Source organism: Leptonychotes weddellii, chromosome 11 (assembly GCF_054177405.1).
Source record: "Leptonychotes weddellii isolate Sample4059 chromosome 11, ASM5417740v2, whole genome shotgun sequence".
NCBI lineage: Eukaryota > Metazoa > Chordata > Mammalia > Carnivora > Phocidae > Leptonychotes > Leptonychotes weddellii.
Window position 1 is genome coordinate 63,570,484 of NC_138379.1, and position 23,199 is coordinate 63,593,682.

A 23,199-nucleotide genomic window follows, 5' to 3' on the forward strand; every position below is an offset into this window, starting at 1 on the left:
ACCCTCCATACATGAATGTGGAGCAGGGCATAGGGGATAGGGCTTTTTCTCCTTAACCAAGAGGAGAATCAGACTATACATAAATATTATGAGGTAGAATTAACTCATGGTTCGTTATTTCTAACAAAATGTACCATGCTTCCTTTACAATTTTCAATTTTTAGGTTGAAGACTTCTGTATAGTCATGATTGTTTTCAGCAGTATGGGCCAGTTTTAATTAAAGACACAAAAATCTGAGCTTTGGTTAGAGATGCAGTTTTGATAGAGTAGTTGTAAACAGTATCACTAGAATGAAACATGAGATGTTATGGCATTCTCTTCACATTTTAGGTGAAGATGTTATACCTTCTGGTGATGCTGGATGTACTTTCATTGAAAGAGGTGGGAAAATCAGACGGGACTTCGCAGACCTGAGTGTCTGTACCAGAGAGAAATTGGCCCACGTGAGAGATTGCAAAAGAGGTACGTAGCCTTTGTGTTACTTTTTTAACGTTACCAAATCTTGCTTAAGGAATTTTAATTTCTAGATCTAAAATAAACAAGTTTATATATTGACTTAAAAGACGTTTATTGAATATCTGTTGTGTTCAAGGCATTATTTAGACACCAGTTGTTTTAGACTTAATTCTCTCCTTTATTTGTAGAAGTAAGAATATTTCCCCCAAACATGACACTTGTTGAAAAGATTTTCTCCTTACACTTGGGGTAGGGGTTGAAAGAGATGCTCTCTTTCTTTTCCAACACTTTTCCCATATGGGAAATAATAACATCTCTGGACTTCAGCTATAAAAAAAAAAAGATATAGTCTATTTTTGGAATTTTTAACCCAGTTTCCAAGGTCACCCCTGAAATTGCACCCAGAATTATGGGCATGTGCATTTTCAGGAAGTTAGGTCTGTTGTTTTCATTAGATTCTTGAAAGGCTTTGTGACACCCTCCTAAGAGTTGAGAAAGACTCCCTGATGCAGATCAATTTTCTTCAAACTTTTTGCAACCATGCAAAAAATAAGGAATAGATACATTGTTATCTACCATACACACACTAACACACAAAATTGAAACAAAGTTTTATGAAACAGTGCTTGCACTTACTATGTGCAAGGCACTCAGGTCCATTCTGTTGCATTCTAGTCATTGTATAAAATGTGTTGGGTCATCTCATATATTTCCCTAACTTCAGCACTAATGGGTCATGATTACAGTGTGCAAACACTGGTGTAGGTGATTTCCAAGGGTCTTGGCAGCTCTGACATTCTGGGCTGACTGCTCTTTGTCCATGAATATGAATAGCTAAAATATGTTGCCTTTTCCCAGGATACAGGAGAGCAAAAGAAAGCTTTTCTTTAATTAAAATAGCACAAGAATTCCTTGCTCCTAACAGATGTCTACCATACATAGAAACTGAGGAAATATTAACACACACGATGCTCTTTTTCTTTCTCACCACCTTGGGGGCTCATGTTTCCACCTCCTTCATGAAAGGAAGCAAAATAGTGCCCATTTAATAGAAGTCTTTCCTGTAAGACAAACACTGGATGATTCCCTGCAAGAAGAAGTCAGAAGTACCTCCTTTATGCCCTCCTAGATTCTATCCTGGAGGGAGCTTACGCCATCTTGAGCACTGAACAGCTATATCGAGGCCACCTCTGAATTTGTCTGGTAGACTTTGAAGAGGTGAATAAAAAATTCTGTAGGGGATGGAATTTTTGGAAGCACAGATAGCCTCCCTGTGTCTTCAGCAAACAAGCCCAGAGGCCTTGTCTGTTTTCATGCATGAAAGATAAGTGTAATATCTTTCTCTCTCCCTGTTCTCCCCTCAGTTTCTGAGGGCATTCCATTTTCCCTGATTGAACTATTTCAGAATTTTCAGAAGTATGGTTCACTTTTGATTATCTGGATTTCCAAGGGGCTAGGGGTTGTGCTCATGGTGAGAGCTGGACAGTGTCTTTATAATCTAAGAGCAGCATTTGAAAATATTATTTGAGCCATTTTTTTAATTGCACAGACTCAGAGTTGGAAGGCAGGCTTTGGCAGTTGAATTCTGAGGCTTCTCTTCTCGAAAGGACAAGAATGTCAGTGTCTTCTCTTATGTTCCTATGAGGCCTGCTTTACACATGATCACATGACCCCTTTTTAATTCCTAAATGTGTGTGTGTAGGATTCCATAAGGTTATCAGGCTATAGGTCATTAGAGCCTGTCTTGTGTCGCTGAACGAGAATCCTTGCTTTACAGCAACAACTATGCATAGGCAAATAAAAACTTCAAGGGGTGCCTGGGTGGCTCAGTTGGTTGAGCGACTGCCTTCGGCTCGGGTCATGATCCTGGAGTCCCGGGATCGAGTCCCGCATCAGGCTCCCTGCTCAGCAGGGAGTCTGCTTCTCCCTCTGATCCTCCTCCCTCTCATGCTCTCTGTCTCTCATTCTCTCTCTCGCAGATAAATAAAATCTTAAAAAAAAAAAAAAAACTTCAAATGATGTGATTAATATTAACATGGTGTGATTTTATTTTGGTTAAAAAATGTTTTTTTTATTTGTCTTCTCAGGTTCCAGTGGAGTACCTGTGAAACTGGTCACAAATCTCTTTAGTTTAGACTTGCCCCAAGACTGGCAGCTCTACCAGTATCATGTGGCATATGTCCCAGATATAGAATCTAGAAGGCTGAGAATTGCTTTGCTTTATAGTCATAAGGAACTTTCCAACAAAGCAAAAGCATTTGATGGCGTCATCCTTTTTCTCTCACAAAAACTGGAAGAAAAGGTACAGTATGGTTAATTTTTATACCTGCACACACATGTATATACTTACACTCATTCGTGTATAGTTAAGAGGTTAGCTGATTGTCGTAACAGTTGGAATGAGTGTCTCACTCCTTTACTCTTTCCTGTTCCCATGCCTGAGAGCAGAAAGACTTCCTAATTAAGACCTCATCAGTAATTGATTTCTTAATTAGGAAGCTGATGATGTGGCATCTTAAAAATAAGAGCTGTAATACAAACACTGCTTTTTCAACTGCTACTTTTTTTTTTTTTTTTAAGGCAAAGTGTCCTTGAAATAGGCATCTTTTTTAAACTTTTCCAAAATAGGCAAGACTTTAAGAAACACCATTTAGCGGGGCGCCTGGGTGGCTCAGTCGTTAAGTGTCTGCCTTCGGCTCAGGTCATGATCCCAGGGTCCTGGGATCGAGTCCCACATCGGGCTCCCTGCTCTGCGGGAAGCCTGCTTCTCCCTCTCCCACTCCCCCTGCTTGTGTTCCTGCTCTTGTTATGTCTCTCTCTGTCAAAAAAATAAATAAAATCTTTAAAAAAAAAAAAAAAAGAAACACCATTTAGCGTATGGCTTCAGAGCCTTAAATTTGCTCTCCTTTTCTTTTGCTCCTGCACAGTTGTACCTGTGTGTCCAAATAACTTTAGATCAGTCTCTGATTCAAAAACTGTCATTCCTTTCATCACATGAAATATGAGTTATTGATATCAATCCTAAGGATATTTTTTAATGGTGTGATCACTGAGTATGGCAGTTGCATGATTCATATGCCTTTATCCATGTTTTTATACCCTCAAATTTTCAATCCTAAAATAAAGATACTGTTATTGGTGTTTTTATCATATGCTTTGTTCTAAGGCAGTATTAAATTACTACAAGGAAAAAAGAACCAGTTTCTTTATAAAAAATTAAAATAGAGCATTGAATTAAAACTTTATGCTTCTATCCCTGAGAAAGCTTAATCCTCTAGTTCAATATTTTGGACAGGATGGTACCAAGGCATAAATTTAAATTTCTAGACTCCACATAAATCCCTGTGAATTTCCTCAAGAAATGCATTTCTGAGCACCCTTGGGGCCTTTATCTTTTTATGAGAGCCTGAGATTTATAGGAGCCGCTTGAGTGATTATTTTCTCTGGATATGGAATTTAAAAATTATACCATAAGCTTAAATTTAGGGGCTTGGAAAATCTGGATCTGTAAATTTAGAAACATTTTAATTCATCATAAGTCCTTATTGATCCTTCAGTATTGTGTCCAATGACCAGTCATCGATAGCATGCTAATATTGTACTTCTCATACTTAAATGCTATATTTCAGGTGTATTGTTATCATTAAAGATCATCTTGTGCTTGTAGATACATCTGCAGTAACAGTAAACGAAATATGTTAATATTATACACCCCCTTGAGTGGTCCAGCTTACTTCAATTGTACCTAACCAAAATGGAGAAATTTTACTCTACAGATGCTCAGAATAAGCGTATTATTTGCTTCTCATTTAAAATGAGCATGTAGCATGACCTTAGGGATGGAATCTAATGAAGAGGCAGGTGAGTAAAGAGCAAAGAGATTGTAAAAACCCAGTCAGATAATGGGGTGCCTGGGTGGCTCAGTCGGTTAAGCTTCTGCCTTCGGCTCAGGTCGTGGTCCCAGGTCCTGGGATCGAGCCCCGCATCGGGCTCCCTGCTCAGCAGAGAACTTGCTTCTTCTCTGCATGTTCTCTCTCTCTCGAATAAATAAAAAAATAAATCTTTAAAAACAAACAAAACAAAATGTAGTGAGACAAATCAGGCCTGTTGACTTTATTTCCCAGACGCAGGTGATACTAGGTTTCTACAAGAGTATTGTCTTATACCTTGTGGACACATGTCCTTCCTACTCAGTGACGGTGAGATAGAAATAGTAAAAAGAAATAGTGTCCCAACAAACATGTTACTGTGCTCATCTTTTTATTCTGGTCTTAGTATCGACTTAGGCTTAATCCTGCACTCCCGTCCATCCTCTACACACTTTGTAGGATCCTTATTGTTATTGAGAAAGCCCCTCCACTAATGCATTGATCGCAGCCCCCCAAAGTGCAGTTCTAGAAGTCCTATTCTGCTGCTTCCTGGCCTTCCACTGTCTTGTAGACCCCGTCTGTGTATCTGTGGCCACCACGTGGCTTGCCCTCACTGGTCACATTTAGCTGCCACTCGTACGCATTCATTCTGCACTTACAAAGAGCCTGCGGTTGACTGCGAGGGTGCTGACATCATGGAAGAAACAAGGCTTTTGTCAAAACATTTCAACTCAGTACTAAAGTTATTTACGACTAAATACAGTGCAGAGTTATTTACCAATGAATACAGCACAAGATTACATTTCTTGAGTACCCTACTCTACCAGGCTCTTTATAGGTGTGATCTCACTTAATTCTCTCATCACCCCTGGAGCCTTAGAGGTTAAGTATCTTGTCCAAGGTCGTCATACAGAACTTGACGAAAGGAAAGATCCTGCCCAGCAGAATACTTCAGTGGGAGCTGATACAGGCTCCTTGGGTAGGATTTGGGTCAATGAAGGGGATGATGGGGAGGGGAGGGATTCCTGGACAAGAGGACGGGAAGGAGCAAAGGCACAATGATAGAAGGCAAGGGGCGTATCTTAGAAAATTCTGATCGTTCAGGTTTAGCCAGGAAGGAATGGAAGTTGCGGCTCTGAATTTCTCACAATTTGAGTAAGAAATCACTTTGTGGAAGGACGCATTTCTCTCTGTTTCCATGCAATGAGCCATTCCTGCCCTACATTTTTGGTTCAAACTGAAAGTGATTACAATTACACTTTAACTACAGAAAGTAGGGATGAAATACATAAATACTTGCTAATGAACTGGCCTCTTCTGATTCCTTACCCTTCTGAAAAATCCTTGGTCATTGATTTGTATTGTCTGATTTGATCACTCTTGATTATTCCAAAAGCCTGTACCAAGTCCTGTCTGGTCTAACAAGCTTCAAATTTCATTGGGGAGCTGGTATAGAAACCTATTCATGCATTCATTCTATTTTTAGAACATTGTTCCAGATTATAAGAAACCTACGAATTTCTCTAGACCATTCAAAAATTAATAAAACAGATTTCCTATCTGTTTTAATGTCTACTGATTTCTCCCCACTTTCCCCACGTTTACTTGCCCTCTTGCAAATCCCCTCTCCTTACCTTCCTTCCTCTCTTCTTCTCTGCTTTTCTGTTTTTTTTAGGAGGATTTATTTGACAGAAAAGAGAGTGTGCCCCCTGTGCGAGTGGGGGGAGGGGCAGAGGGAGAGGGAGAGAGATTCCTCAAGCAGACTCCCCGCTGAGGATGGGGTCCTTCTCGGGGCTCCATCCCAGGACCCTGAGATCATGACCTGAGTCAAAATCAAGAGTTAGACGCTTAACCAGCTGAGCTACCCGGGCACCCCTCTGCTTTTCTCTTTATGAATAAACTTTTGAGAGGCTGTCCTCTGGAATCCACTGATAGGCTTCTGGGTGTCCATGAACCCCCTGAAAATGGGTAAATCATTGTGGTATATATGTATGTGAAGTTTTCTTGGGATAATGCCTATAACTTTTTATCAGACTCTCAAAGTAATTTGTGACCTGCCCCCCCCCGCCCCTTAGCTAAATAAGGTCAAGAAACACTTTATCTTTGGATCAAGTCTCTGTTCCCTAAATCTGATTTTGATTCTCCATTAAGAAGTTAGAGAAGAGAGGGGCTCCTGGGTGGCTCAGTAGGTTAGATGTCTGCCTTGGGCTCAGGTCATGATCCCAGAGTTCTGGGATCGAGCCTCGGGGAGCCTGCTTCTCTCTGCCTCTGCCACTCCCCCTGCTTGCATTCTGTCTCTCGCTCACCTTTATCTCTCAAATAAATAAATAAAATCCTAAAAAAAAAAAAAAAAAGGAAAGAAAGAAGTTAGGAGAGAGATGTATTACTTTTCTAGGATTAGCAAGATAGGAAGACCCTCCAAGTGTAATGTGATTAGATTATTACATACTAACACCTGCAGTTTTGTTTTGTTAATGCATATTAAATTGTGATGGTTGTATCATCTCTAACTCTTCACACTCGAGGATAAATCTAGACTGCACGTTAAGTACCTCTTTTCCCAGGTCACAGAACTGTCAAGTGAAACTTCGAGAGGCAAGACTGTAAAGATGACTATCACTCTGACAAGGGAGCTGCCAGCAAGATCCCCCGTGTGCATCCAGGTCTTCAATATCATCTTCAGAAAGTGAGGAACCTCACACGTCTCTTTCGTTGAGGCTAGCGATGCCGTTCAGTACAGGGCCTGCGTATGACAAGCCTCGGCCATCTTGTGGGCCATGTGCCCGCAGCAGTGTTGTCTGCAGGGCAGTTTCCCCGTGCCTTCACGTAGTTGTGCGGTGATGTGCCCCGCAGTCCCTCACAGCCTCTCACTGGCTTCTGCCTCATCATCCAGTGCTCTCTGAGTTGGTTGGGACAAAGAACTCAAGGGTTGTGCTGTCTCAGTGGTAGCAGGGGTGGGGGAAGTGGGGCGGGGCTGCCTTTTCTTTCTCTTCTTTTTCTGTACCCTCTCCCACCCTCCACCCAGACTGAAAAATCAGGTATGTCTGGGTTGGTCAGCTGAAAGATTTGTTATTCTTCTAGCCTCACCAGCTGCTCTTTGCTCTCGCCCCCCACCCTCAGCCCCCTGCCGCATGAACCCCTGGGGCAGAAGGAAGGTTGTGACTACACTGTCCAGTGTCCTTCAGACTGATGTGGGGATCACTCGCCTCAGGATTATCTCGGGGGTTGTTGGGTGGAACTCCATAAAATGCAGATTTCCTAGCCCCTCACTGGACCTAGTAAAGAGAATTTCAAGAGTGGGGCCTGAAATCCACATTTTTAGCACGCTTCCCCGATGACCAGTGGGAACACAGAGGCTTGTAAACCAGTATTTTCCACACTACTAGTGTGGACCAGCAAGATGATAATAAACTTTCGACACCAGCCCTTTCCTCAATAACGGCCTCTGCACAGGAGGAGGACAGGGGGTTTGGGTTTTGCTCGGTAGGACACATAAAAGGAATCCACCCCCGCCCCCAGATATGTTATTTCTTAATTCTAGTCAGAAGTCTTGCTAAGTAGCTTTAGATCATATTCAACATCATCAGATGGAGGCTGAGGCTCAATGACATTTGGTAACCAAAATCATGTGGTTGTTATCTGTGTTTCCTGACTTGAAATGCTTGCACTTCCCTCATGCAGTGGGCAGCCTCAGATCAGTGATGTGTCCAGTTCCAGAGGTGGCCAGGATTAGTTGCTGAAGAGGCAGCCATGCTATGGAGCCTCATTAGAAAAAGCCTCCCCATCTCAAAATAGGGAAGAGGCCAGAAGAACCTTCAACCATGGCTTGCCTCACCCCATCCATGCTAACCAGAATGTGACAACCACAGTCATATTGTGACCACGTATTTATCATTGCAGTTAAGTGCAAACAGACAAAAATAATTTCAGTTGTATCGTTCTCGAATAGGAAGAAGTCATAATTCTTATGTATACATTCATATGTATATTTAGCATCTAAACCTTCCAGTGCTAAAAGAATGAGAGTTCTATAGTTTCGACATATTTTTAACAGATGTTCAGCACGGGGACAAACTTAGAATTACACTGTTATTACCTGATGTTGACCAAAGATTTAAAAAAAAAAATGTATACTTGTAGGATCTTAAAAAAGTTGGCTATGTACCAAATTGGACGGAACTTCTATAAACCTTCTGAACCAGTGGAAATTCCCCAGCACAAGTACGTTTATTTATATTTTCTGTTACTCTGAAGTTGTTATAATGTGAAGAACATAATTTACAATGCAATCTTATACCATTATGCCTCCTATGAGAGCCTCTGTGTTATGAAAAATAATGGATTTTTTAAATTTTCGAGTTTTTTATAGAATGGAGAACGTCAGTGTGAAGCTAGCAGCCTGTTTTCTTCTATTAGTGTGCTAGCTCGTTATCATAAATCGTAGAAGGAATTCAGAAACTGCGTCTTCTGTGTGTGACAGGTAATAATGAAAGCAGAATAAGCAGGATGATGTTATACCACATAGTTGAAACTCTGTTTTCTTGCTGACAGGAAATTAGCACAGCCAAAGATGGTTGATGTTGGATAAGCAGAGGCCAGACAAACAAGTCAGCTAAACGAAACTGGAATTTCCACTCTAAATGGGAAGTAGATGCTTCAGGGAAAGCCATCAGCTGTGTCTAGGATGGGTTGTTAGCTCTCCAAAATATGTGGTCAAGCTAAAGACAGGAGAGGCAATTGGTAACCCAAAGGCAGATATGTAAACAAAGGAAGGAGTGCATAAAAGATAGAAAATGAGGGGGCAGGCTGTTTAGCCTTCTGCCAGGTAGGGGAAAAATGGTAGGGTTTCCATATGGTAAGTGAGTGTGTCACAGTGGTCTGTATAAAGCATCCTGTTCATCTTCGTCCCTCATCCCCCGACCTAGATGAGAAGTTCTTGTGAGCTGGGCCGGACGCCAGTGCATATGCTTGTCCTAAAGGCTGGCTCAGTAGCATCGTGAATGAAGTCCACAAAATGAACTGAAAGTTTTTCTTATGCACGGCTTCAGTCCATGATAGCCCTAAATGTGAAAAGGGGCTGTAGCCTCTGCTACAGTTTCCCTTGTGTGTTTGTACATGATACCATTTAGATTATTTCTTACTCTCGTGAAGTCTCTACACTGTCTACACCATTGAGTCTGTGTGCTTTTCTGAACCTAGAGGTTTTCATGCTGGCATAGTTCACTGTATAAACCTATCAATCTTACAGCTGTGATTCTCCACCAAGGGCAGTTTTGCCCCCCTAGGGCACATTTGACGGGGTCTGTAAGTATTTCTGGTGGTCACAGCTTGGAGGCTGCCACTCGCACCTGGGGGTAGAGGCCAAGGGTGCTGCCAGATGTCCTCCAAGGCGCAGGGTAGCTCCTGACAGAGAACGACCTGGAGTGCACGTTAAGTACCTACAAAATGTCAGTAGTGCCAGGGTGGGCACACGCTGCTCTGCGGGAATGTGTTTATCGTAAATGCATGTGTAAAGGTACCCCAGCTAGAAATAAGTGAAGTTTTAATCAGCAAGTGGGAGAAATCAGACTAAAGGAAAATTGTTTCATAAAATCTAGAAAATTAGAATGTAAAATCAGCATGTAAAAATAATGATTGTCTTACGATATGACATTTAAAATACGTATTTTTAAATATTTGCTTATTTGAAGGTTGTCCCTTTGGCCTGGGTTTGCAATTTCTGTGTCACAGTTTGAAAGCAGGCTCCTGTTTACTGCTGATGTGAGTTATAAAATACTCCGGAATGAGACTGTTCTAGAACTCATGACTGGTATCTGCCAGGAAACTGGTATGGCCTGCTTTACCCAGACGTGTGAAAAACAGCTGCTTGGGCTCATTGTCCTAACAAGGTAAAAGCGTGCATTTTTAAAAACTTTTCCCTAGGGAATGCATTCTTTATGCTCTTTGGGAACAGGAATAGCATCGGGGCGTTGTCCTGAGCACAGATCTGATCTGTTTACTCACCTGTTTAGACCTGGCCGTTCTCTGTTGACTAGAGTTCAGACTTCCAGGAGTGGCCTTCGGGGACCCTCCACCATCTGACACGGTCCTGCATTATCTCTTGCTGCACCCCTCCCCCACCCCCAGTAGTTTGCACTTTGCTGCTTCAGTGCCTCTGTCTGGATTTTCCACCCCGACTTCTGACTTCTAAATTTCTGTTTGACAAAATCCAGCTCAAACCTTACTGCTTTTCTGGAGCCTTCACCTGTCCACTCAGTTGGAAGTGCTCAGTTCCCTCCCCTGTGCTGTTCCGATAGCACGTTGCTCACAGCCACCTCTTTATAGCCATTTTATTTTGTTTTATTACATCACAGGAGAGAACATTAGGTCCACGGCTCCTCTTATCTGTAGAGTATGAGATCTTTAAGGCTGAGACCTTTCCAGTCCCTAGACTTGTCTCTATATAATTTGCCCACAGTGCACATTGAACTGAATTAAACACAAATTAGGTTACTTCCTGAGTACCAGAAAGCTCACCATGTACTGCTGCTCGTCCACAGATAGTTCTTTTAGAGGACATGCTAGCCTTCTCCTAATCTGGTTTGGAATTTCCACTTAAAGTTGTTTTTCTGGGTTATACAGCAGGGAGGTGGGACTGGTTGAATTCCGTACTATCCTGGATGAGAAGGCCACCCTCTTATCCTCCTGTCCTGATTGTCATGAATTAGCATATCACACTATTCCAAAGTAACCTTGCAAAGTACCAAGAACCTAGGAGAAACCTGACAAGGAGGTTTCTGTCCCGAGGCTGGGGCAGCGTGTGAGAATATTGCAGGCCACACAGTGCCGTAGGGGAAATAGAGCTTAGAATGATTTTATCCAGCCTACTTTGCAGTTTCACTAAGGGTCAGCCCCAGATGGTAGATTAAGTGGGATACTCAGATTGCATGGTTGATCAGCCTTCTTTGGGTGCTTTTCTTTCTTTCTTTCTTTTTTAAGATTTATTTATTCATTTGAGAGAGAAAGACCCGGGGTGGGACAGGGGGACAGGGAGAGGGACATGGAGAGAGAGAATCCCCAAGCGGACTCTCCACTGAGCGCAGAGCCTGATGTGGGGCTCGATCCCAGGACCCTGAGATCATGACCTGAGCCACGATCAAGAGTTGAACGGTTAACCGACTGAACCACCCAGGCGCCCCTTGTTTGGGTGCTTTTTATCAGAACAACTATCTGGGAGCTGAAAAACTCTGAATGACACCAGAAGCTGATGGGAAAGTTTTGAGCAATGCTTCAGCCTTTGAACATAGAAGAGTAATTTATAGTGAAGTTAGAGTGTCTCTCAGTGAGAAAGATTGTGGTCTAATGACTTTCTCACCAGTTTTGCTGGAATGTGGAGGTTTTCCTGTATACTGAAGAGTTAATGAATGCTCTTCTCAGATAAAAGCTGATCGTTAAAAAAATGACTATTTGTGTATTACTGTTGTAATTTCTGAAATTCTGGAGTCCAATACTTTGAATTATAACTGTAGTGAAATAGCCACTTTGTCTTGTATGATTTGGGAAAAATGTTTAAAGATTCCTTGCATTTCCCAGATACAATAACAAAACCTATCGCATCGATGACATTGACTGGTCGGTGAAGCCCACACACACCTTTCGGAAGCAGGACGGCACTGAGATCACCTACGTGGATTACTATAAACAGGTTGGACTTTTTTACTTTACTCTCATCTCTCTTCCTCTTTGCTTAGAGAAGTCTCCCCGTTCCTTTCCAAATCTAACAAGTCCCCCAAACTGTCAGTCTGAGTCTGTTTCTGACATCATTCTTCGACTTGTCCCTTCCCCTCTGCCCGCACCTTCCCTGGCTTGGCTCAGACCCTCATCCTGTCTCCTGTTGTCCTTCTTCCTGTAGTCTGAGGAATTTCCCTTCAAAGCATATCTGATTAATGTCACTGCCCTGTTTAAAATATTTCTGCGACTCTCTAGTGCTTTAGAAGCTGTATCTGAGCTCCCAGGCAGGGCCCTTTTATGATCTGGCCACTGCCTGCCTCCTGAGCCTCCTCTCTTACCAGTTTGGTTTCTTTTGTATGCTCTGCTGTGCTTTCTGTTTCTGGTTCCTTCGGTCAGTTACTCCCCTGTGCATTCCCATTCATGCTCCTTCCTCCTCTTGGGCACCCCTGCACAGCCAGCCAATCACTGACCACCCTTCCATCCACAGCTCAGCTGTCAACTCTTAAGGGAGCCCCATGGCGCTCTCCCCAGGGGCCCCTTCCTGCAGTTGGAGGCATCACATTATCACGGGCAGGATGTGAATGGTCTGATTTCCCTCCTGAACTTGGAGCTCTTTATTTCGGGATACTCAGGGCTAGCACAGCACCTTGCACATAGCAGGGACTCAAACATTTGCCTCTGGGAGCTGGCTTCACGACTTGTCACCATTACCTCTGCCCCCACCTTCCATCCGCAGTTCCTTCCAGAGGCTCCTTCTCTTTAATGTACGGTCATATTTCAGTCTTCAAAATCTCACAGATGTTTTCAAAAACAAGAACAAACACATAGCAAGAACTCTTCCTTTCTACACCTTCCAGAAAAGCTTTTTTTTTTAGCTCCTTAGCTGATTTCTTTGGAAGGTCATCTTCACTAGCTCCAAGCACCTCTTCTGTTCTTCCTCCCTGAAACCTCGGTAGTCTGGCATCTGGTCTGCTGCTAAGGAAATAGCTCTCTGAAGGTCAAATTCAGCTACCGTTCTTATTCTGAGGGGCTTTTGGTGGCACTTGACACCAGTGACCCCTCCCACCTGGCTGGAGCGGCTCCCCTGGTGGCTCTCTGCCAGATTTTGTTCCAGTCTCAGCCTCCTGAGCTGTTTCGCCTTCCTTTTCCCCACATGTTAAATGCTATTATTCACTATGGCTCCCTCATGTATGTCTGATCTTATCTCGAGACCTCTCAAACAGAGTATTTTTGCCTTGTCCTCATTCCTAAATTATAGACTCATCTCCATTTTCAGACCACATTTGCATGAATGACCTGCAGGCATCTCAGATTAGCATCGTTCATAACGAATTCATTGTCTTTCCCACTCCCATTTCTCCTTGGGAATTCAGCTTCTTCCTTCCTTCCTCTTTTTTGTTCTCATTTGCCTCCTTTGCGCTTGGATTCTCCCTGGAACCCATCCCTCTCCCCAGCCCTCTATCACCACTGCAGGAATGCAGGACGCTCACGGATTCCCATCTGGGGGATTTTGGTCACCCCTTTTTGGTGTCCTTGCCCCAGCTCTGTCTGCACTGTGACCATCATCCTCACTGCCACCAGAGGAGTCCTCCTGAAATGCCTCCCAGAAGGGTGGTTAAGAGCATTAGCAATGGAATAAGGTAGTCCCAGCACTGGCTGTGTTACCTTGAGCAAAGCACCAAACTTGGAGTGTCCTATGTAAAAGGGAGCCATTGACCTGCCTTCATGGTGCGGGGCAAGCACCGAGTGAGGTAACCATGCCTACAGAGCTTTCAGCCGGGTACCTGCACACGGTGAGCACTGGATCCATGGAGGAGACCCGCCCCTCTTTTCCCAGCCTCCCCTTCTTCTCCTCCAGCATCACACCCTTTGATCCTGGCTCACCTTTTAGCCTCATCTCTCCCCGCCTTGCCACCAGGCACCCCATGCTGCTGTCCCCCCATCCACTCACTGTCGCTAAGCGTTTCTCAGCCTTTGCTCATGTTCGCTGGACATCTGCACCAGCCCACACCGCACCTTTCCCCTTCAGCACCAGCTGATGCCCTAGCTTTGAAGTCAAATGTGACCTCATTTGTGAAGTCCTCTCTGACCGTGCTTCCTGTCACATTCACAGAAGAGCTAGCCGTTCCCTGAGCACTTGTTCCACGCATCACACGTTGCTTCTAGAATGTCTTCCTTGTAGAACAGGGATGGCATTTGGCTAACCCGTGATGAATAGTGCCTACCAAAGCATCTTGTGCCTAATGTGCTCCATAAGTGTTTGTTTATTAAACACCAAGTTTGTTGAACAATCGGTTTCTTTCTTGCCTGAGTAAATGTGTTCTTTGAACAGAGGTATTTTTAGGATCTGTGACATTCTGAAAAGGGAATCGTGTTAAAATCCCACTCACTTTCTTTGCAATGAGTTGTGCATCACTGCATGTTTATTGTAATTAGGGAGAAAAAGAAATTGTGCCAATTCTAGAATGTCTTCCTCTCTGTCTCAGGGAAGGAACACTAAATTACTATGTAGTCAACTCTCACAGTGGACATCTTGATATTAGCCTTTATATTTCCCTATTTTATCTTGTGAAAAACATTTTCAAATGCTAAGAAAATTAGGGCAAGGGAGAGAGTAAAGTTCACTTTATGATACAGCTTACGGTGCAGAATTTTTGGCCATGTCCCAGGTGAATACAATACCCTCTTTCTGGAACATGCCCCAGCTTTGCTACCGGGACTCTTTATACTCCCATATTTTCTTCAAGGTGCTCTTTTGGACTCTGCCTCCTTCATGAAGCCTTTCCTGATTTACCAGCCATAAATTGTTTCACTGCCACCACCATACCCCGCCCCTCCCTTCCTCCCCAGGCACCCAGTACTGAATGGTGTAACAAGCAGAGGTTCCCAAGTCTTATGGGATAAATCCTGGCTGTGCTAATTTCCAGTTATGGGACCTTGGGAAAGTTGTTTAATTTCTCGTGGGCTTCCTCATCTGTGGAGGGGATGATGATAGTATCTGACTCATAGGTGTAGTGTTAAGATTAAAAGAGGAAAAATACAAGTGCTTAGCCTATCATTATTGGTGCTTCTCATCTCCCTTGCTTCATAGATAGTGTAGTTATGTGTAAGGTAGGGGCTGTACCTCTCATCCTTGTGTCCACGGCAGCTCCTGGAACATAACAAGAGGTACACACGAGATGTGTACTGAATTAATGAAGTCATGTATAAAAACTCTCCTTCTAGGAAGACTTGCCCAAGCTTTTCAGCTGGAGCATTAGTTGCAATCAGCCCTTCGAATTGCAATTTCCCGACCGGTTTTTCTTTTAATGACTAGAAGTCCTTATTGAATAGAGAAACTCCCACTTCTCGCTTCCTTAATTATAATTATTGATGTCAGCATCATATAGTGCCCAGACATTTGTAAATTATAATTCCAGTTGTTCTGTCATTAATGTTGAGTCAGTTATACTGGAAATGAGTGTTAATTGGAACCTTTGCTGTTGGAAGGGAAATGAACTTTTCAAGGTGAGAATGTGGAAATTCAAGGGGGGGTGGGATAGGGATGAACAGTGGCGGAGGACTCATTATAAACCAGACACTGTGCTAGTGGTTTATGTCAGATGCCTCTGAGCTACTGTTCACCTCATTACATGCCTGAGGAAAGGTAAGAAGCTTCCCCAGTGTCACAGTCCAATGAAGTCGAAGAGCCAAGGATCAGATTTACATTCGTCAGACTTCAGAGCTGCTTCCCTAATAACATCATGCAGTTCTAGAAATCAGGGCAGTCATGCTTTTTTGGGACATGGAGTTGACTCAGTATAACTCTTGCCTCCAATTTTAGAAATTTTCAGAATGAAGACAGATGCCTGGAGCAGGTTGGTTATGCACGGAGCAGTCCGCCTCAGTCATCAATAGTGGGAATGCTGACGCTGACTCAGCTCCGGGGGCGGGGGGGGGGGGGGAGAGGGGGGCCTTTAACGGACAAAGCTGGCTGGAGGCGATTTGGACTCAGGAGGAAGCAAGGAAATAATCTTTTTTTTTTCTTTTTCCTTTTTAAAAAGTGTTGCGTTATAAAGGCTAATGATTAAAATCATAAAACGGACCCTGAGAAATGAAAGATGAGTCCTGGGAAGGAAGTAGATATGAGTGGGTAACCATAGGGATTGGTAGGGATTTTTTTTTTTTTCTTTATTGAGAAGATTTGCTCATCTGTTCATTTTGGGATTAGCTTGTTCCTTATAAGCAAGGGTGCTCATTTTACAGTGTTTCCATATTAACTTTTCCCTCATTAATCTTGCATTCTGTAGCAATATGATATTACTTTATCCGACCTAAACCAGCCAGTGCTTGTGAGTCTGCTGAAAAGCAAGAGAAATGACAATACTGAGGCTCGGGTGGCCCACCTGATCCCCGAGCTCTGCTTTCTAACAGGTAACGTTTATGCTTTACACTCCAGCAGTCAGGCTCTTGATCCCAGGCTCGGCAGAACCTCCCCCAGCTTTTGGGGTGCCAGAGCATTCATTTAACCCATGCAGGTGGACCTGTGAAGTGATGTGTTTGACAGAGAAAGTGGGAGGACAGAGAGCGCTTTGTGGATTGTCTGGCACAGGAAGAGTTATATGTTTTCCTTATCTCATGTATTCTGTTTGTTACTTTGCATAAAATAGGCCCCCAGAGATGTTCCTAAAACCAAGCTTCTCTTTTTTTTTATGTGCACTATTCACTTTTTTATTTATGTATTTGAAACCACTTAATTGAGGTAATGATTGACATGTCGAAAGCTGTGCATATTTAGGGGAGCCCGGGTGCTCACTCGGGGTTAAGTGTCTGACTCTTGATATCAGCTCAGGTCATGTTCTCAGGGTTGAGCCCTGTGTTGGGCTCCATACTGGGTGTGAAGCCTACTTAGTAAAGAAAAAATTATCTAATAAAAGCTGTATATATTTAATGAATACAACTGGATGAGTTTGAGGTAGGTGTACACTTAGAAAAACATCATCATCATTAAGGTCATAGACCTATCCTTCACCTCCCAAAGTATCTTACTTCCCCAATTATTTGTTATTATTATTACTATTATTTTGACACACACTATTCTATTTAACTTCCATGTAATCTTCATGAAAATCCCTATGATTTAGGTATAATAATTATTATCTCCATTTTATAGTTGAGGGAGCCAAAGCTCCAAGCTTGCTCTTAGTCCTATGCCTTTTAATAGGCAGAATTTAGGATTTTTAAAAAAGATTTTATTTATTTATTTGAAAGAGAGAGTGAGTGAGAGAGAGAGAGAGAGAGAGACATGAAGGGGAGGAGGGGGAGAGGGAGAAGCAGACTCCCTGCTGAGCAGGGAACCTGATGTGCGGCTCGATCCCAGGAGTCTGGGATCATGACCTGAGCTGTAGGCAGACGGTAACTGACTGAGCTACCCAGGCACCTCAGAAGTTAGGATTAACTTTTACCTGTCCAACTTCAGATCTTAATTTCTTTCTTATGGTACTTCTCATCCCAGAATAAGCGAGGGGATTCTAGGGAGTTGGTTGAGGTTGGAACCAGAAACCTTTCCAATGGTGTTACCTAATTAGAGTGAGCTAGAAGGGAGTAGCCAAAGAACCAGTTTGAGTTACTTTATTTGGGAGAGACTCTAGAGGTGCTAGTAATTTAATAAGAGATAAGTTCTCAAGGTTAAACTTTTCTAATTCAGGAGTAGTTTACAAATGGTAGCACCGTGTGTGCTGTTACCTCAGGGCCTTTGCATTAGCTGTTCCCTGTGCCTGAATATTCTTTTTAAAAACTTATTAATTTATCTTTTGAATCCCAGTATAGTTAACATACAGTGTTATAGTAGTTTCAGGTGTACAATGTAGTGATTCAGCGGTTCTGTGCATTGCTCAGTGCATATCATGATGAGTGTGCTCTTAATCCCCTTCACCTGTTTCCTTCATCCCCCACCTCCCCTTTGGCAACCACCAGTTTGTTCCTTATATTTAGGAGTCTGTCCTTTTGTCTCTTTCTTTGTTTTTTTGTTTGTTTTGTTTTGTTTCTTAAATTCTACGTATACGTGAAATCATATGGTATTTGTTTTTCTCAGTCTGACTTAATTCACTTGGCATTATACTCTCTAGCTCCATCCATGTTACAGCTGGCAATATTTCATTCTTTTCTATGGCTGAATAGTATTCCATTGTGTATGTATGTGTATATATATATGCATGTGTATATGTGTGTGTGTGTGTGTGTGTATCACAACTTCTTTATCTGTTCATCTATTGATGGATATTTGGGTTGCTTCCATGTTTTGACTGTTGTAAATAATGCTGCAATAAACATAGGGGTGCATATATCTTTTTGAATTAGTGTTTTCACTTTCTTTGGGTAGATACCTACTAGTGGAATTACTGGATCATATTAAACCAAGCTTCTCTCCAGCATTTTTGAGCTTCACTAGTATAGGAAGCAATAGGACTTTGATTTTTTTCAGGTACATTGTTTGTGTGGTGCCAAAATGATCCTTGTTTTCTTTTTGCATGAGTTCTAGAAGGTAATTCTCACTATACAGTAGAATCTGAGTAACTGTCTCAAGCACTTTTAATCATGTTCATTTGATTAATAGGGTGGGACTAAGCAAGGAGGACTTTTACATTTTGTTATCAGTGTGTATATATTTATTTCATAATTAGAAAAATTAGTAAGGATATAATTCTTGAAGGGAAGGATGCTCGTTCTTAATGGTATTCTGATATTCTGGATCTGCACAGTCCTATATGGTAGCCACTGGCCATATGCATTTATTGAGCCCTCAAAATGTGGGGAGGGCTGTGAGTGTAAAATACAAACTGGATTTCTAAGACTTAGTGTGAAAAAACAAGGAAAATAGCTCATTTTTTTAATACTGATTTTATGTTGAAATGATAGCATTTTAGATATATTAAGTAATATATATATTATTCAAATAACTTCATGTTTCTTTTTGGCTTTTTTAAAAATCTATTTATTTTAGAGAGTGAGAGAAAGAGAGCAGGGGAGGGGCAGAGGGAGAGGGAGAGAATCTCAAGCAGACGCTGCACAGAGCTAGATGCGGGGCTCCATCTCACGACCCTGAGATCATGACCTGAGCTGAAATCAAGAGTCAGATGCTTAACTGACTGAGCCACCCAGGTGCCCCTCTTTTTGGTTTTTTTAAATGTGGTTGCCAGAAAATTTAGAATGACATGAGTGGCTTGCATTTTATTGGGACAGTGCTATCCATATGCTAGATCTGAGTCAGTTTAAGTGCAAAGCTTAAAATCTGCCTGAGCTGGGCTGGGTTATATTGCATGCTGTTCATTTTTCCCTTTGTTTTCATTTCCATTAATAGGGCTGACCCGCCAGGCAACCTCTGATTTCCAGCTGATGAAGGCCGTGGCTGAAGAAACGCGTCTCAGCCCTTTGGGAAGGCAGCAGCGCCTGGCCAGGCTTGCTGACGACATTCAGAGGTACTGGGCCACTTTGCTGGGGCCAGAGTGTATCCTGCCTAAGGCCTGGTTTATGGAGTTGGATGGTCTACAGAATGTTTCATTCCTTGATGGAATGCCTCTTTGCTGCTGACTCAGAGCAAGGCACTTTTGGATTGTGTAGTCCAGAGCCAGAGGTTCATCCCTGATGCCTCAGGATCACGGACTGCGGGGAGGTGGTTGGAGCCCATGCTGGCCTAAGTGCCATCTGGCTTCAACTAGATAACCCTCCTCTCCTCTGTTTTAATACATGGAGGTTTTGGATAAACATTTGAATGAAGAAAAGGGTTGTAGTTTAAAAAACAAAACACAACCACACCAGGCCCCCCTTATTCAGGGTCGAGAATGTTCAGATCTTAATATGGTGGCCTCAGCACACTGATCATTAGAAAAATTCTACTGTGTAGTCCTTAAACTTAGGAATACCTTGGCGCCCTTTGGTTTAACCCATCTACCCCCACACTGAATTCCTGTCCTCATTCTGACAGTTTGATGTCACCTGGAATGCTGATATTGAGCTGCTCCTGGTTCTCCCTTCTGACGTACTAAAACTTCACTGTCCAGTGCGATAGCCCCATGTAACTATAGGACATATGAAATGTGGTTAGTATCTTGAAGTGTGGTTACCATCTTGAAATGGTCACATTTTGAATTTATTGGGTTAAAGAACATGTATTTTCAAAATAATTTTACTTGACAATTTTTACTTTTTTAATGCAGCTATTAGAAAATTTAAAAATTACATATGTGGCTTACTTTATATTTCTGCTGGACAACATTGTAGAATGGTCTTTTTTCTTTAAAGATAAAAAATTTGGAGGACACATTTGGAAACTTATATAAACAGAAAGAAATGCATGTGTATGTACACTCAGTAAATATTTGTTTCATGCATGAGTGAATCATAAGTGAATGGTGTATATTGTCTCAGATATTGTTAAATGCATATAATCATGTATAATCATGTTCTTTTTAGGAAAATGGCATAGTACTGTACATCATGTTTTGTAACTTGCTTTTTCTTGAACATTTCCATATGGTAAATGTGCATCTCTGTTATGCTCGTGGACTCATAGTTTTCCATTTTATGGCTACACTTTATGTCATTTATCCTGGACATCCCCCAGACTTAACAGGTAGTTCAGACATTTCCTGGTTCTCTCCCACTTATTCCGGTCTGTGGATTACTCTTCCTGACGCCTCTCCTTGCCACCTTTCCGGAATCCCATCCATTTCAACCCAGTTTCTTGACCCGTGATCACTTCACCCGTCTCATCTTGAGCAGATAGTATCTGAAGCAAAATAATTAATTCAAAGTATTCGTGTGACCAGACCAGACACAGCATTACCAGATGGAAATAACGAGCTGTTGCAGAAAGTCCATGTAAAGAGGTTTGAGCTCCCCTACAGAGAGAGGGGAAGCTTTGTGTGGTAAAGCACGAGTCTCATCAGTCTCTCTAGTGAGTGCCTGGCTCCCCATGTGCCAGCGACTGTAATGGAGGCCAGGAGGAAAAGTCGACATGCTTGCTTTCCTGAAGGAACTGACAGCTTCCTAGAGATGACCATATATCATAATCCAGTGAGATTACACATGAACTATGATCAAGGTTTACTAAGTTATAAACTTAGAGTACCATAAATATATAAAGCAGTGATTACTGCTGACACTAATATTCTCCTCACGATCTTCCTCCTGCCCTGTCTTGCCCTATGAACCTTCTGAAGTCCAAGTCCGTATGTTCCCGTCCTTTGTCATCTTCCATCCACTCCTAAGCCAACTAATTCAGATATTCCCAGAAGACATCTCCACATGCAGAGTCTCCATAATATCTCTTTATTAACACGTTTCTTATTGGGAAAAATGACGAACATTTATTGAGCACACCACTCCTAAGCCAGCTAATTCAGATATTCCCAGAAGACATCTCCACATGCAGAGTCTCCATAATATCTCTTTATTAACACGTTTCTTATTGGGAAAAATGACGAACATTTATTGAGCACACCACTCCTAAGCCAGCTAATTCAGATATTCCCAGAAGACATCTCCACATGCAGAGTCTCCATAATATCTCTTTATTAACACATTTCTTATTGGGAAAAATGACGAACGTTTATTGAGCACACCACTAACTGTGGTAGCAGTTTCCATGTCAGCTTAATCTTTACATCAACCCTCCGAAGTAGCTAGGCTTATTATTCCTACATTTTACCAATAAGGAAACCATAGCTTTAAAAGATTTGATCTTACTCAAGGTTACGTATTATGAAATGTCAGCACTAGGAGTTAAACCCTGGTCTGTCTGGCTCACAGGCCCATTTTGCTGACCAGAGTGCCACACTGGAAACCTTCTCCATCTCTGCATGTCCCAAATGGGTTCAGTTGTCCCATCATTCGTTTAAGCAGGGGAAAAAGATGGTGAGTAGAAATAGAAGTCAGGAATCCTAAAAAAAATAAATTAGTCTCTGAATAATTCATTAAGTTATAATTCTCTCTAATGATATAAAGTCTTTAGAAAATAATTAATGATTTAAAACTCAATTCTGTCAACAGAAACAAGGATGCTCGTTTTGAACTGGAGACCTGGGGGCTGCATTTTGGATGCCAGATGTCTCTGACTGGGCGGGTTTTGCCTTCAGAAAAAATATTAATGCAAGACCATGTAGTAAGTACTGTGATTCTTTTTTCATTTAAAAGTATTTGCTTAAATATGTGTACATTTGACCGTATGCAAGAGTGACTAGTGGTCTTCTAATAGTCGTTTGGTTTCTCCATGTCCATGTCCTCCCTTTGTCCTAAACCTTGAGGTCCCTTCTGTTTTCCTTTTCAATCTGAGTGTACTTGTGAGGACTTAGCACCCACTGGACCTGATTTAGGTCAGTGTGGTTTGGTTTCTCATTTAACGACGGATTAGAAAAATGGCATTTCAAGCTATGACAATTAAAACATGCCCACCTATTAGGTGTTGTAGTACTCTTCTCTCTCTCTCTCTCTCACACACACACACAATCCATAGTACCTGAGAAAATGTTTTAACTGGTGAGAGTTAATTCCAATAGACTGTGTTTCCTGATACCAGGGTTCTTTCTTTCCCCCCAAAGTAAAATGCTGCTTGGTTGGCATCAACATGAAGGAATGTGCCCAGAGCCCATCCCCAGCCCATCCCCAGGGAGAGGGGCATTCTGAAACCTGAAGAGACACCTCTTTCAGGCTTCAGTTGAAGAAATGAACCTATTTTGTGCAAAAATGGTGCATTATCTTTCTACTTTCTCCTCTGTTTTGCTAGTTTTTAAAGCCAATTACATATTTCATTTTTAAAGGCCCTCTTCTCATCTTTCTCTCATATAATAAGCTGACATGTCTAAATGAATGTAACTGAGCAACGGAAGTTTCGTGTTGGTGGCATGGGAATTTTTCATCATTTCTTTTCTATAATCTATCCAAGTTACCAAAACCCTCACTGGAGAAGCTGAGGAAAAACTACTTTTTTTTTTTTTTTTTAATTCTTATGTTAATCCCCATACATTACATCATTAGTTCTAGATGAAGTGTTCCATGATTCATTGTTTGTGCATAACACCCAGTGCTCCATGCAGAACGTGCCCTCCTCAATACCCACCACCAGGCCAACCCATCCTCCCACCCCCCTCCCCTCTAGAACCCCCAGCCTGTTTTTCAGAGTCCATC

The 23,199-nt window shown here is 42.2% G+C and overlaps 1 protein-coding gene across 1 annotated transcript in view; it reads left to right on the forward strand.

Annotated features, from left to right (window-relative positions):
• Positions 1–23,199, forward strand: part of PIWIL4 (piwi like RNA-mediated gene silencing 4) — a 41,539-nt gene that overhangs the window by 3,929 nt on the left and 14,411 nt on the right. Inside the window, exons 3-11 of the mRNA XM_081799038.1 lie at positions 332–463; positions 2,545–2,759; positions 6,891–7,012; positions 8,467–8,547; positions 10,017–10,214; positions 11,899–12,010; positions 16,326–16,449; positions 19,376–19,493; positions 22,066–22,177. Of these exons, the coding sequence (XP_081655164.1) occupies positions 332–463; positions 2,545–2,759; positions 6,891–7,012; positions 8,467–8,547; positions 10,017–10,214; positions 11,899–12,010; positions 16,326–16,449; positions 19,376–19,493; positions 22,066–22,177 (1,214 nt within the window). The remainder of the gene's footprint in view (positions 1–331; positions 464–2,544; positions 2,760–6,890; positions 7,013–8,466; positions 8,548–10,016; positions 10,215–11,898; positions 12,011–16,325; positions 16,450–19,375; positions 19,494–22,065; positions 22,178–23,199) is intronic.